This window comes from Dromiciops gliroides, chromosome 4 (genome assembly GCF_019393635.1).
Source record: "Dromiciops gliroides isolate mDroGli1 chromosome 4, mDroGli1.pri, whole genome shotgun sequence".
NCBI classification, from domain to species: Eukaryota; Metazoa; Chordata; class Mammalia; order Microbiotheria; family Microbiotheriidae; genus Dromiciops; species Dromiciops gliroides.
The window spans coordinates 466,050,864-466,066,362 of record NC_057864.1 but is presented as its reverse complement, the minus strand read 5'-3'; the positions used below and the strand labels follow the sequence as shown (position 1 = coordinate 466,066,362).

General features: G+C 51.6%; 1 protein-coding gene across 3 annotated transcripts; it reads left to right on the top strand.

The window, feature by feature from the left end:
- The first annotated feature begins 1,318 nt into the window (after window positions 1-1,318).
- SCARF1 (scavenger receptor class F member 1) lies at window positions 1,319-14,589 on the top strand. 3 transcript variants are annotated; one of them, XM_043999642.1, is made up of 11 exons: window positions 1,319-1,428; window positions 2,012-2,073; window positions 2,500-2,601; window positions 3,471-3,996; window positions 5,587-5,805; window positions 7,089-7,217; window positions 7,392-7,495; window positions 10,712-10,832; window positions 13,018-13,139; window positions 13,235-13,381; window positions 13,621-14,589. In XM_043999642.1, exons 1-11 carry the CDS (start codon window positions 1,334-1,336, stop codon window positions 14,472-14,474), a joined length of 2,481 nt encoding a protein of 826 aa, XP_043855577.1. In that variant the 5' UTR covers window positions 1,319-1,333; the 3' UTR covers window positions 14,475-14,589. The 3 variants fall into 3 exon arrangements, with proteins under 3 accessions (XP_043855577.1, XP_043855576.1, XP_043855578.1); XM_043999641.1 differs by having other exon boundaries at window positions 13,603-14,589; XM_043999643.1 differs by lacking the exons at window positions 10,712-10,832; window positions 13,018-13,139 and having other exon boundaries at window positions 13,603-14,589.
- Window positions 14,590-15,499: the final 910 nt, after the last annotated feature.

Genomic DNA, 15,499 nt, shown 5'->3' with positions numbered 1-15,499 from the left:
TGAGTGACCTATCAATTGATTCATGTCTCTGTGAGCTCAACCCTTAAACAGGGAGCTGTTTTAATGCATCTATTTCCCCAGCTTGGTCTGTTTCCTTGAGGGAGAAGAGCAGGAAGGGAATTGAATTGGGACTAGACTAGGGGGTGGGGATGGGAGCTCACTACTTATCTGAAGCAGCTTTCCCTGGAATGGGAACAAAAATCTAAAGCCCAGACAGAGCCTGTAGATTTCTGGGCTGGTGAATCCATCTGCAAATATCTTCCTTCTTCCTCCTGTGGATGCACCACCCTTCTGCTCTTGAGACCTCCACATCTTGGCGTTGCCCTACTTTTTGTGTTGGGAGTTCAGAGTATCCCTTCCACTGTCCCCTTCGGCCCCCCAAGTATGAGTGGACAGGTCCCCAAGTGGAGCAGGCTGCGTCCTAGGACAGGAGGAGGGAAAGAGCAGGAACAGGCTGAGACTCACCCATGGTGGGGCCCGCCTTGGCAATCATGCACACTGCAGGGATGGGCAGGGGGCTACTGCCTGCCCTCCTATCTTGGGGTGAAAAGCACCCTCCTCAGCACCCCTCCTTCTCTCCAAGCAGTGCCTTTCCTGCCCTCAACCTCAGGAAACCTTTTCTCTCCCTCCTAGCCTCACTCCTCCCTTAGTTCTCACATCACCCCCATCCTCACCTTCATTTAATTTTCTAAAACACTATTGATACCTTTTGGTTTTCCATCCCCTTCATTTCCAGTTATGTCCCTCCCTTATCCCCATTCAGAGATTCCTTGTAAACAAAGATTTAAAAAGACAAAACTTGACAAGAGTTCCAGCACATCCAACATAGTCTGACAATGTATGCGATGTTCCACATCCATAGACACCCACATCTGAAAGGAATCAATCAACCAGCATGTATTAAGGACCTACTATGTGCCAGGAACTGTGCTGGGCACCGAGGACTCAAAGATGAGTCCATTTCTGCTCTCAAAGAGCTTACATTCTCTCTAAGGAGAAAGAAAGGAGGCATTTTTTTTCCTATCTTTTTTTCATGCCATTTAATTTAGTTGATTTATTTCCCCTTCTTCTGTTATCAAACCCCAGCCTCTCCACACCTCAGACTCTCCAGATGATACCCCCACATGCTGCGCCCCCCAATAAGAGGCTTCCCCTGAACTGTCACCTTACCCCCCCCCAGGGAAGTCCCGTTGTTCTCATTGTTCCCACCCCCTCACCCTGGGGAGGGAGGGCCCCATTGCCAGTTTCCTCAGGAAAAGCCTTGGGAGGAAATAGGGAGGGGAATAGGAAGGGGGGGGCAGAGTCAGACTGACGGGAGCCTGTGCTGGATGCTATGGGGCCGTGGCCGCTGCTACTGCTCTGGGTTCGGGGTGTCCTGGGGGAGCTGGGGCTAGACCCCATGGGGAGGCACGTCTGCCTAGAAGGAAGGTAGGACTCTCAGCGAGAGGATGGGGATGACAGCAGGAGGGGTAAAGATGATGATACAAGGAGGAATGTTGGGTTTGTGTTTCGGTCACTGGGAGGCAGGAACCACAGAACTGCTTGGGGGAAGTCAATTGGCAAAGTCGGGGGGGATTATACTGAGGATCAGTAGGAGGGAGGAAGCTTATAGGGCTGACAGAGTTGGGAAGGTAGGAAGGGAGAGGGATTACTGGGGCAGTAAGCAGGGAGGGGGACCTCTGATTGATGTTGGAAGGCCCTGTTTATTTGATTGGGTGAGTGATTGAAGGGGTCTGATTCAAGACAGCCAGATCCGCAATGACCCAGGATCCAAGACTGTGATTCCGGGAGACTGGAAATGTGGAAATGCAAGGATCACTAAGCTCTGGGACCTGGGTGGGGGTTTCCCGGATGACCAAGCTGAAAGGCAGTTCCTCTGGGCCCCTGTTGTTCCCCCTGCACCCCAGTTCCCATGATCCCAGAGACAAAGTGACCATTCTGGCTGTTCCCAAGGTCTCTGATCCCTGACATTTAACCTCCCACCCCTCTGACCCTGTCTCTGTCCCGCTAGCTCCCCTGCTAAGTCAGTGTGCTGTCCAGGCTGGAGGCAGGAGGGCCGGGAGTGCACAGTCCGTGAGTATTAAAGGAACCTTCCAGGAGCTGAGGTTCCATCCTGAGTGCCCTTAGAGAGGACAGCTTCACCACCTTGGGACCAGCCCGCCCCTCACCCCCACCCCTGCCAATTCCCAATCCCAGGCTCCCACTCTTCTTGGCTCCTTGGATCTAGCCTACACTCTGTTGAGCCCCAACACAACCTCCCCCAATTTACCCTCCCCCTCCGTGGCTAGCACACCCTGCCAGTGTCTGTTCCTTCTGACCTCTCCATCAGGGGCACCTAATCGGTCAACAAGCATATGAAGGCCCTACTGTGTGTCTAGCATTTTGCTAGATGCTCACATCAAGTCGAGGGTTCTTGCGAAACAAGTAGAAAATCGAGGGAGGGGACGTTTTTTGGTACCTTCTGCCTCCCAGCCTTGTCTGATCAGGACTGTCTTACAGCGATCTGTGAGGGGCCCGATGCTTGTGGGGAAGAAGAGATATGTGTGAAACCAGGACTCTGCCGATGCAAACCTGGCTTCTTTGGGGCCCAGTGCAGCTCCCGTGAGTCACTGGGGCAGGGAAGTGGAGGGGGGGGAGTGGGGAAGGGGAGGGGAAGGGCTTTGGACTCTGGTGGGGCAGAAAACAGCACAGTCCAGATCAGGTCGCTAGAAAGGGTGGGGAAGGAAGTACCAGCAGAGGGTAGCAATTCAGGGAGAGTATTCGAGATCTGAGTCACCAGGAACTAGGGGCTAGGGATGAAGGCATGATAGAAGGGAGAGGTCAAGGTATCAGGAATGAATCAGACTGGGGAGGAAAGAGCTAGAAGGAAAAAGACCTTAGCTAGGGAAACCTTCCAGACCGCAGGCAGCACTGAGCGACCCATGACCCCACAGGGTTGAGTTGAGGGTTGGGTGATGGATAGCTCCGGGTTACTGGACACCTCTCTCCTTCCTTGGGAAGGATGGGACAGACATTGAATCTCCTTCCAAGAGAAAGGGAATCCTTCATGGACTAACTGATGCCATGAGGGTCACTGGGTGCCCACAAACAGGCAGGTCACAGGGATGACAAAACCCAGGTGTCATCTGACTGCCCTCAGCCCTGATTGCCTCGGCACCACTTGCCTGGGCTTCAGGGTCTGTAAAATGGAGGGTGTGTGGTGCTGCTGAAGGGGGATTGGTCGAGGGAACACTTCCAGAGAAGGTCAGATGGGGGGAGGGGATGGGGGACCAGGAGAGTCCAGGACTTGGCCTCAGAAGGACCCCAGTTTGAAGGACCTGGGATCTATTTACTGACCCTGCTGGAGCTCTTTCCTTATCTGTTAAACGAAGCCCTTCTGCACCCTGGCACCTGGGGCTCAGCTGCCTCGACCTCCCTCTGCGCTGGGCCTGAACCCCAGCCTGTGTCTGTGTCCTTCCCTCGCCCCTTAGGCTGCCCTGGCCAGTACTGGGGCCCCGACTGCCGGGAGAGCTGCCCGTGCCATCCCAATGGGCAGTGCGACGCCGCCACCGGGCAGTGCACCTGCAACAAGGACCACTGGGGCGGGACATGCCAGTTCCTGTGTCCCTGCGGCCTCCATGGGCACTGCAACCCGCTGACGGGCGCCTGCCGCTGTGAGCCAGGCTGGTGGACGGCCACCTGCCGCAAGGCGTGCCAGTGCAGCTCCTCGTCCACGGGCTGCGACCAGCTGACCGGGGCCTGCCGCTGCGAGCCGGGCTGGTGGGGCCGACGCTGCAGCTTCCGGTGCTCCTGCCATCACTCGGCCTGCGACCAGAACAGCGGCCGCTGCATCTGCCGGCCCGGCTGGTGGGGGCCCGACTGCCAGAATCCCTGCGCCTGCCAGCACGGCCACTGCAATCCGGCCACCGGGCACTGCGCCTGCCGCCCGGGCTACAGGGGCAGCTTCTGCGAGCAGCCCTGCCCTCCGGGCAGCTACGGGGTCCAGTGCGAGGGCAGGTGAGGGGCCCGGGCAGGGAGGCCCGAGCTGGGGTCCTGCAGGGTGGAGGACGCAGAGGACAAGGGAAGAGGGGCGGGGGGCTGGGGGGCTGGGGGGCAGGGGGGAGACATCTTGGGGTGGGGGGGGGGAGGAAAGGACGGGGAGGGCCAGAGCTAACAGTGGCTACACTCAGGAGATTCCCTCCCTCTTATCTGATCTTGTCTTAGCACACGGTGATTTGATCCGGCAGGGAACGTTTTATTTATTTATTTATTTATTTTATTATTGTTATTATTATTATTATTTGCCTTTCTTTGGATCCCCAGCTCTTAGCACTGTTGCTAGTAGACTTAAGAAATTCTTGCCGAGAGGCAGCTAGGTGGCGCAATGAATAAAGCACCGTGCCTGAGTTCAAATGCGGCCTCAGACACTTGACATTTACTAGCAGTGTGACCCTGGGCGAGTCACTTAACCCTCATTGCCCTGCCTAAAACAGGAAAGAAAGAAAAGAAAAAAAAAAGAAAGTGTTGGGAGCAGCTGGGTGGTGCAGTGGATTCAGAAGGACCTGAGTTCAAACCTGGTCTCAGACACTTGATGCTAGCTGTGTGACCCTGGGCAAGTCACTTAACCCTCTTTGCCCAGCAAAGAAAAAAAAGAGAAAAGAAATTCTTGCCGAGTAGCAGAAAGATCCAGAGAACAATTAACTAGGACCAACTGATAGAAGCTTTGTTGGGAAGAGATTTGGGAGGGGGCAGATTTGGAAGCCAAGCACAAAGAAAAACTTAACAGTGATTTGCCCCCAGTAGACAAAGGTGGTGAGCTTCCTGTCACTGATGGTCTTCAAGAGGAGGCTGGGTGACTACTTTTAAGAAATGAAATGTTTAACAGAAACAATACTAAACAGCAATACAAGCACCCATATTTGTGTTCTGTGTCTGATTTTTCCTTGGTTTAGATATTAATTAGAAAAATGTCTCATAGAAAGATTCTGGCAGTGTTCTTTCTCAGGCTTTGAGAATAATTGACATGTTTAAATTGCTATTTACATTCAAATTAATTTCAAAGCAAAAATGACACTTCATGGGGGCACTAGGTGGCGCAGTGGATAAAGCACTGGCCCTGGAGTCAGGAGGACCTGAGTTCAAATTTGAGCTCAGACAGGACACTAGCTGTGTGACCCTGGGCAAGTCACTTAACCCTCATTGTCCTGCAAAAAAAAAAAGAGAGAGAGAGGTGGGGGTGGGGGTGGGGGATCTTGAGTCTTTCAGAATCCTCCATCTTTTACTATTGTTATTATAGAAATGGTCCTGGCTCTATCCATTCCTGCCTCAGTTCATGCTGGTCTTCCCGGTTTTCTCTGAAAGCCCCCCTTCTGTCATTTCTTCTGGCACAATAAATGTTACTTCATTAGCATTCATATACCTTGATTTGTTGGAGCACATGCCAATGGATGGGGGACAGGAGGGGGTGGGAGCAGGCAGGCTGGTGAAAGTAAGGGGAGTGAGGGGAGCAGAGGGGAGGGTCTGGGGCCTGTGAAGCAGAGCAGGCCAAGGCCATCCCCTGCATCTACGATTTCCCCCCTTCCCTTTCTTTCTCCTCTGCCGTCCTAGCTGTGGCCATTGCAGACAGAAGCAGCCCTGCTCTCCCGATACAGGTACCTGCCTGGCCTGTGAGCCCGGCTGGAACGGAACTCACTGCAATCAGCCATGCTCCCCAGGCACCTATGGGGACAACTGTGGGCAGCTCTGCCCCCATTGCCGGCAAGGAGAAGCTTGTCAGCCAGAGAGTGGGCACTGCCAGCACTGCGACCCCGGCCTAACAGGGCCCAGGTAAGAGAGCACCTCCTCTTCCCTGAGATGCCCCTGGGCAGGACAAGACCTGGGGTGGGTCCTCCAGGATAATCCCCACCCTTGGCAACTTCTTCCACCTTCTCCACTGTCCCCCACCTCTTTGAAAAGCTCCTGTAAGGGCTGCTATTGGGGGGGGGGGGCAGACCCAACTCACCTGAGTGAGAGACAGACAGGATGACAGGACATAGGCAGGCCCAGAGAGGGGCTGGGAAGAAAGGCAGGGTACACATCCGGGGCCTTTGGGGAAATACTGCTCTTTAAGCTAGGTGTTTGAGTGGATAGAGTGCTAGGCTCGCACTTGGGAAGGCCTGAGTTCAAATCCTGTCTCAGATATTTAATAGTTGTTGCCCCTGGGTAAGTCACTTAACTTCTGTCTCTGCCCAAATTCCTCATTTGTAAAATAAGGTTAATATTATCTTATCCTTATTAGAATCTTCCTCACAGTTTTGGCATAAGATCATGTATGCAAAACATTATGTAAGCCCTACAGGGCTTAATAAATGCTTATTGTTGATGTTGTTGTTGTAAAGAGAATTCTGTGAAGGAATTTGCTTATCAGAATCTTTTCTCCTCTTTGCCACCCCAGTTCAGCCTCCCAGTTCTCTCTCCCCTTTTCCCCTGCTCTCAGGAAAGGATCTGGTATCAATCATTTACACTTTAGAATGAATGTAAGGTCACCTCCTGACAATTTACCTGAAACACTTGGTTCCCCTGGGAAGGGATTTCAGGTCTCAGGGAGGACAAGAGACCCTTCCCCAACCTCTGCCATCACCCCATGCTATGAGTGAACTTGTGAGTCCCCTCCCTTCTCTTAGTGTGGTAGAATGGAAATGGAATGAGGCCCTGGGTTCAAATCTCACTTACAATGCTGTCTCCTTGTGTGTAGACACTGAGCCTCCCTGGGTCTTGTTTTCCTCTTCTATAAAATGAAAAGGTTGGGGGCAGCTAGGTGGTGCAGTAAATAAACACTGGCCCTGGATTCAGGAGGACCTGAGTTCAAATTTGACCTCAGAGACTTGACACTTACTAACTGTGTGACCGACCGTCGGCAAGTCACTTAACCCTCATTGCCCTGAATAAGAAAACAAAAACAAAAACAAAAACAAAATGAAAGGGTTGGATGTTTCCTATCTATTACCCCTGTGATCTTGACCAAGTCATTTCCCTTCCCTAGGCCTGCAGAATAATCAGGCTGAAGTTGATGGCCTTGAGGTGTTTCCAGCTCTAGGTCCCTGATCTTTTGGCATCCCATCTCTCCCCAGGTGTGAAGAACCCTGTGCCCCTGGCACCTTTGGTGAGGCCTGTGGGTCACTGTGCCCGCCTTGTATTGAGGGCACCTGTGATGCTGTGACCGGAGACTGTGTCTGCAGGCCAGGCTACTGGGGGCCCAGGTGAGATGGGCAGGACAGGACAGGGGAGATGGGGAACACCTAACTGTAGGTCACTGGCATGGAGTTCCGTGGCTTCTTGGACCCAGGGACGTCCCTCTCCAGAATCAAGCTACTTGACGGTACAAGTGGGAACAATTCTCCATCTGAAGCCTCCTTCTTCCTTTTCCTCTGCAGCTGCAATGTTTCCTGCCCCCTTGGTTTCTATGGAGTCAACTGTTCTTCTCCCTGCCCCTGCCCAGAGGGGCCCTGCCACCCTGACTCTGGGACCTGTGAACTGGGTAAGACTGGAAGAGGGATGGGAAAAAGGAGCAGTTAGCCTTCTGCCCAGGGACAATGGTAGGACTTACCTGTGCTATCTCGGGTGCTATTATTATCATTCCCATTTGATAGATGAAGAAACTGAGGCAAACAGAGGTTAAGTGACTTGCCCAGGGTCATACAACTAATGCAGGATTTAAAGTCAGGTCTTCCTTACTGTAAGTCCAAAGTTCTCCCCGTTATGCTACCTTAGCTACTTCTCTGGAGCTGGGGAGGACCTCAGGGCCAGCTCGTCCAACATACTTATTTTAGAACTGAGGAAACTGAGGCCCAGGGAAGGAAGTGTGATCTGCCCACGTGACAGGAGGTGGAAATTGAATGGAGGTCCCCTGACTCCAAAGCTGGGGGCCCTTAGCATCAGGTGACCTTGGGTGAGTGAATTCCTCTACACATCAGCATACACATGTGCATCAAGCAGGTGACCTCTCAGATCCCTCCTAGCTCCGAACCTCTGTTTTTATGCACCCCAACATTGTGCTGCTCCATAGAGCCTGGCGATTTCTATCACCCTTTGAAGTTGGCAAAGCCATTTTCAGAAATGGTGTCCCAGGACGCTCACTGGGTGGTGAATATGGTTGTTATCCCCATTTTACTGATGAGGAAACTGAGACCCAGAGAAGTTGAATGGACACACAGCAAGTAAAGTGTCTAAAGCAGGATTGATGTCAGGTCTTCCCAACCTTCAAATCCAATACCCTGCCCACTGGACCACATGGCCTATTCCTTGCCAGATGTCTTAAGAACTGACAGAGTCCTGTCCTGTAAGACCTTACAGTCTCTCTGAGGAGTGAAGGCTAAACCACACAGCAGGGAGATTATCAATGCAAAACAGTCTCTGATTCAGTAGTAAACTGAAGCAGCCTGAGGCAATGCTTTGGTCTGGGATCCCCTGGGGATCCCCAAGACCCTTTCAGGGGATCTGTGAGGTCAAAACTATCTTCACAACAATATTAAGACTTTTACATTTCTAATACAGGAAAGAGTGATAGGGTATCATAGGAGGTGTGGTAGAGCTAGTTCATATTGGCTTTCTAGGTCCAAGGATGAAATTTTTGGTGTGAGCATTTATATCTCAGAAATCAGCAAAGGCAATAAAACAGGCCTCGATTTGTGGTTTTGTTGAATATTTAGACTTAAGAGAGTAATGGAGAAAATGCCTATAATGAAAACGAAACTTTAAAAGCATATTTTTTGTTTTATTCAGAGAGCTGATTGTTATATATCATCATATCTCTGGATATAACCCTCATAAACAAAAGCTTTTGTGGGGTGGGGTTCTGAATCATTTTTTTTTTTTTAGTGAGGCAATTGGGGTTAAGTGACTTGCCCAGGGTCACACAGCTAGTAAGTGTTAAGTGTCTGAGGCTGGATTTGAGCTCAGGTCCTCCTGACTCCAGGGCCGGTGCTCTATCCACTGCGCCATCTAGCTGCCCCGGTTCTGAATAATTTTAAAGAGTATAAAGGGGTCTGGGGCAACTAGGTGGCACAGTGGATAGAGCACCGGTCCTGAAGTCAGGAGGACCTGAGTTCAAATCCAACCTCAGACACTTGACACTTACTAGCTGTGTGACCCTGGGCAAGTCACTTAACCCCAATTGCCTCACTAAAAAACAAAACAAAACAAAAGACTATAAAGGGGTCTGTTTGAGAACCCCTGGTGCAGTGAATAGGGTTTTGGACTTGGTGTCACAAAGGCAAAGCAAGTTAACAAACATTTATTAAGCACCTACTATGTGCTAAGTGTTGGGGATACAAAAAAAGGTAAAAACAATCCCTGACCTCAAGGAGCTCATAGTATAATAGGGATGAAGGGGGAGGCAACTAAATACAAACAAGATATATACAGAACGAATTGGAGATGACCTCTAAGGGCAAGGGGGAATGGGTAGGGCTTCTTAAAGAAGGTGGGACTTTCACTGATCTGAAGGAAGCTGGGAAGACCTGGGTTCAAATCCCACCTCAGTCATTTGCTATCTGTAGGTCTCAGTTTCCTCATCTGTAAAATGAGGGAGTTGGATTTGATGTTTTCTAGGGTCCTTTCTGGCTCAAAATCCATGATCGATCTTGTGTATCCTATGGGTACTATAGGAATTCAGAGAAAGGAGAATTCAGTTGGGGTGGAGCAATCAGGCAAGGCTTCATGGAGGAGGTGAAATTTGAGTTGGGCTTTGAAGGATGGGTAGGATCTAGAACAGAAGGGTGGGATCTAGAACAGAAGATTTTCAGTTGCTATGCTGTCTCCTGTCATGACCCCAATTTCTAGGTCCTAAAGGAGTAGGGGGAGGATTAAAATCCTGAAGGAAGGTACCTGAGTTTTCAAATGCTACATCCAAGGAACACAAGCTCTGATAGGTCCCACTAAGCTAGAAAGGCGTTGAGCCCAGAAGCATTGCTATAATTAGAGTGGGGCAACTGGGGCTTTGGTACGGGGTGCTGGAATTTAAGAGGGCACTGACAGGACTTTCTCTGGCAGAGAAATAACATCAAGCTGCAGTTACCCAGAATGGTGAGTTGTAAAAGGAGGCTTCCTCTTTGGTAAAATGGGAATAATTAACACACCTGCCCCCCCCCCAGGGTTGTTGTGAGGATCTAATGAGATAACATATGTAAATTGCTCCACCCCAGCTGAATCCTCCTTTTTCTTCTAAAATGCGACATCATTGCTGAAGACTCAGTTCTAGAGAGGTGATTTGCACAGGTGGCAGGATTCCCCATACCCATGAAATTATAGGTCTTTGAAGGCAATAAGGTGAAAGACAGCCCAAAGGCAGGAGCCACTGTGTCTCTTATGAGCTGGTAGGGAGATAGGCCTGACTAGGGATCCAGTGGCAGATAAAAGGGGATGAGTCAGATGGTGCCAAATTGTGGAGGCCTAAAAATCCAGGCAGAGGAGGTTGGATTTGACACAATAAGAAGTAAAGAGATCAAAGACGTACCCCCGGGACAGCTAGGTGGCACAATGGATAAAGCACCGGCCCTGGATTCAGGAGGACCTGAGTTCAAATCTGGCCTCAGACACTTGACACGTACTAGCTGTGTGACCCTGGGCAAGTCACTTGACCCTCATTGCCCCGCAAAAAAAAAAGAAAGAAAGAAAGAAAAAGAAAAGAAAGAAAGACATCGAAGATGTGCCTCCCCTCCCCCCTCCCATCCCAATGGCTTCTTCTTCCCTGTAGGGTATCAAGGCCAGGGCGCCCTCCTGGCTGGCATCCTGGTTCCCCTGCTGCTGCTGCTCGTGGGCATCGTGGTCTGTGTCTCCTGCTGCTGCTGGGCGGCTCAGCCTGACCCCAAGGACAGGTCTCACTTCCATTTCCCTCCCCAGGGTTGATCAGGGTTGACAAGGTTCTTGGCTCAGGGTGTGTGTGGATGCTGGTTAGAATTCAGGACACTGGAAAAGGAGAGGGAAGGGGGACCCTTATGATGCCAGCCCCCGTTCTTCCCCTCCCTTACCTGAGTACTGAGACACCCAGCTCTCAGGGAAGGGGAAGAAAGGGCTGAATGCTGGTGGGAACCTCAAAGAACTTGTTGGGTATGTTCCCTTTCCCCAAAACAAAGCAACTTGATTTCAGAGCCATAGGTACAGGACCTGAGGGAAAAACCTAGTGATTCCTATCACTGTAGATGGGAGTGGGAAGGGGTGGCCTAGGATCAGTGGGCAGAGCCAGAGCCTAGATGCCTCAGAGGGAGCAGAGGGAGGGACAAAGCCCCCGTGTCTCTGAGAGAGGAGAGAGATTAGAAATATTGGCCCTGGCTGGCTCAGTGAATAATAAAACTGAAATGCATAGAGCATTTTAGCCTTTATGAAGCACTTTCCTCACAATTACCCTGTGAAGTAGGAAGTATAACTATTATTATGATTATCCTCATTTTATAGACAAGAAACTGAGGCTCAGAAAGAAGTGAAATGACTTACCGTCAGCTAGCCCAGGGCTCCTTAAACTTTTTCCACTTGCCACCCCTTTTCACCCAAGAAATTGTTTTGAGACCCTAGGTATATAAAATAGATATACATAACCTTTGACTGTTGCCAAATTTTTCTTGACCCCCACATTCAGTTACTCGACCCCATATGGGGACCCACAGTTTAAGAAACTAGGACCAGGGGCGGCTAGGTGGCGCAGTGGATAAAGCACCGGCCCTGGATTCAGGAGTACCTGAGTTCAAATCCAGCCTCAGACACTTAACACTTACTAGCTGTGTGACCCTGGGCAAGTCACTTAACCCCAATTGCCTCACTAAAAAAAAAAATTATAATAAAAAAAGAAATATTAAAGAAGCTAGGACCTAGCCAGGAAGTGTTAGCTGAAGATGGGGATTTGCAAGGAAGAGCCGGTATAGTAGAGACCACTGGCTTTGGAGTCCAGGGACAGGAGTTCAAATTCTCCCTCTGGGGCTTATGTCATTGTAGACAAGCCAGTTTGCTTCCCTGTGCCTCAGTTCCCCCATCTATAAAGTGAGTGGGGGTTAGGCTAGATGGTCTCTGAGGTCCCTTCCAGCTCTCGATATAGGATGTGAGCACCCCAAGCCCAGCAGTCTCTCTACTGTAATATCTACAGGGCAGGTAAGGGAGGGGCCTAAGGCTGATTGAGAAAAAGTTGGGCACTATGTAGCTTGTATGATAATGTTCTTTGCTTTTTCAAGACAGGGTTTGATCTATTCTGCCACTTTAAACTCCCCAAACCCTGTAAGGGAGGCAGGATAGGAGCCATTTGCTTTATTTTAGAGGACTAAAGACGAGTTAGGCTATATGAACTGTCCAAGATGACCCAGCTAATTATGGGTAGAGCTGGGACCAGAACCCAGACCTCCTGACTCCATTCATTCATTCATTCATTCACTCACTCACTCACTCACAATTTACGGGATTCCTACTATATGTTCAAGCCAGAGAGGTGGGCCCTGAAGGAGACACAAGGACAAAGAAAGCAAGGCCCTTCCAGAGGCTTTAAACCTAATAGAAGAAATAAGAGCCATTGAAATGACTATAGGGAAAGAAAATCCCTTCCCTGTCCTGGACAAGGGTATAGAACAAGTCACTATAACTGTCCGTCAAGTCCTATAGGAATTTCGAGCAGAGAGAGATCCCTTGTGATCATGGAGGGCTTCGTGGAGGAGCTGATGTGGAATGGGGCCGTGAGGACTGGCAGGATTTTGTTAGGAGGAGGATATTCTGGGCGTCAGGAATAGCATGAAGAAAGGTTCACAGTTGTGAAGGCTTCATACAAGGAAGTCATTGGTGGTGAGGCTGGAAAAGCATTGAGTGCCAAGCTAAGGAATTTGGATTTTATCCAGTAAGGCATGGGGAGCCACTGAATGTATTTGAGCATGGGAGCGAAATGATGAGAGCTTCCCATAATGGATTCTGGCATATGCTATTGGGAGGGAGGGGAAGTTGTTTTCCTCGGACTGTTCCGCTTGGTCATTTCACTCACTCATTCACCCGGTTTTCTCTCTGCCTGACCTTCCTCTTTGCTGTCTTCAGGCCAGTCAGGGATGGCACTGCTGTGTCCCGAGTAAAGCTGCAGGTCAGGGGGGCATTGAGCAGCCTGGGCTCGGCACTGCCCTGTGGTTCTCTCAGCAATCACAAGTTGCCCAGGGTCACAGGTAGGAGGGGGACTTAGGGAGGGGCAGCCTGGGGAGCCTGGCTCCTAGACAGGGGATCCCTGCATGGCCGCCCCCTAACCTGGCTCTCCCCACAGTCTCCCACCACGACGCAGAGATTCCCTTCAATCACAGCTTCATTGAGCCCCCGTCTGCTGGCTGGGCCTCAGACGACTCCTTCTCTTCGGATCCTGACTCTGGGGAAGAGGATGAGGGGCCGGCTTACTGCGTGCCACCCCAACAAGGTACAACCACTCACCCTCCCCCCACCTCCTTCACCTGACCTCAGTTCCTTCATCTCCCCTCCCTGGGGGTCTTGCTTTAGCCTGAGGCTGGGGCATAATTCTCTGACTGGGGAAACCTCGGGATAGGGAAATAAACTGGGGTTAGGGGAAGTGAGGGTAGAAGAGAGTCAGGTCTGGGTCCTGGGCCCGGTTCTCCCTCCCTCCCTTCCTCCCTCCCCTAGCTGTCACCCCTTTCACAGAGGAAGAACTCCAAGAGGCTCATCAGGCAGTAAAACCCATCTCTGCACCAGATGATGCATCCACACCTTTTGCCATCCCACGAACTTCCAGCCTGGCCCGGGCCAAGCGGCCATCTGTCTCCTTTGCTGAAGGAACCAAGTTCGGGCCCCAGAACACCCAGGGTTCTGGGGAGCTGGCCGGCCCCTCGAGGAAGCCCAAGCGACTCTCTCGGCCAGGTCAGCCCCCGGCCGAGGGGCAGGAGGCTGAGGGGTCTCAGGGCGCCCAGGGGACAGAGGACCTACAGCCGGATTTCCAAGAGCCACCCAGCACCACTGCTGCTCAGGGGGATTTGTCCAGTGGCCACCGGGGGCTTCCTCTTGGGGGCAGGACTGTGGCCCAAAGAGTAGAGGCCATTGAGAGCGGCAATAGGGCAAGGCCCAGCCCCGTGACCACCATCTACATGTTGGCAGGGACTCCCAGGGGAGCCGAGGGGCCTGTGCGGGCAGTCCTCCGACGCTTTGGCAGCTTCCAGAAGGGCTGGGCAGAGCCCAAGGCCAAAGGCAGCATTCCTAAGCCTCCTCGCCGGGCCCTGAGCCGGGATAAGGGCACCCTCATCCCTTCCCCTGCTCCCAGCCCTGACTCACCCCGGTGCCTGGAGCTCTCTGAAACACCCGTACTCAGTGAAGCCAGCCAGGAGGAAGAGATGGGCAGGCTGGGGGATGATGGCACCAAGAGCCCAGGGGACACCACAGAGGGAGCCAGAGGGGATGACCTCCCCGTGCTGAAGGAGGCTGGGCAGCTGGCTGGACAGGAAGTCGAGGATGAACCACAGTATGAGAATGTCAAGCCAGGCTCTGTCCCCTTGAATTCCTGAAGTTTCCATGGCATGGATGGGGGTGAGGGAATCAGAGTGGGGAGAATGGGAAAGGGACCTCTCACTGTGGGAGGACTGGGTCGTGTAGTCACACTTCCTCCCTAATAAAAGGCTATGGGGGCTGAGCTCATGGGTCAGAGGCTTCTCCTCTTCTTTCTGGAGTCTGCTCTATATCTCTGCCCAAGGATCCTGCCGCAGCCCAGGATAGGAGCTAGGTAGGTTGTATTCCTCTCTCCAGGATCCCCCAGCAACCAATGACTCCTCCCTTTCTTCCTTCACTCATCCGTCCAAATAGTCATTATCAGGCAGACCCCTGGGTGTAAGGCCCTGACGGGCAGGGTGTTTAGGGGCATAGTACACAGAAATGGAGAAGATTCTGTGCAGGGGAAAAGATATATAACAAATAAGTCCACAAATAACTACAGTGAAAGACTGGCTGGAGGAAGAAGGTGCACCTCAGACCTTTCCAGGAGAGGATGGCCAAGATCAGACATTTAGACCTGGAAGGACTTGCCTTAGAAGGCAAGAGGTTAAGTGACTTGCCTAAGGTCACACAAGTTGGGATCAGGACCAGAATTTGGGCCCAACTCCTTTCCTCCAAGTGAACAGCCCCAGGGCACCACCCTAGACCCTCCATCTTCTCTCTCTCTAATTGCCTCCCCTCTGATAGTCAGAGGCAGAACTGGGGAGAAGCGCACCCCAAGGAGAGACGAGAAAGTTAGCAAAGATGCTGAGCTGGGGAACGAGGCTGGCAAGAGGGGCTGAAGAAGCCCTACAAATACCAGGCTATGAAATCTGGGCCTGAGTCAGTAAGCCACGGGAGCCTTTCAAGGTTTCCAGGTCTGTACATGTGCTGCCCCAACTTTTCCTCACAGTTACCATCAGGGATGGCACGGGGTTAACACCATAAGAATAATGGCTAAGGTGGCAAAGTGGATAAAGCACCGGCTCTGGAGTCAGGAGGACCTGAGTTCAAATCTGACCTGACACTTGACACTTACTAGCTGTGTGACCCTGGGCAAGTT

Bases quoted from the DNA above. Each gene is read 5' to 3' on its own strand.
- SCARF1 (XM_043999641.1), top strand. From the start codon at position 1,334: ATGGGGCCGTGGCCGCTGCTACTGCTCTGGGTTCGGGGTGTCCTGGGG. The intron at 7,218-7,391 runs GTGAGATGGGCA...TTTCCTCTGCAG, and splicing joins CCAGGCTACTGGGGGCCCAG to CTGCAATGTTTCCTGCCCCC. The intron at 13,140-13,234 runs GTAGGAGGGGGA...CTCTCCCCACAG, and splicing joins CAAGTTGCCCAGGGTCACAG to TCTCCCACCACGACGCAGAG.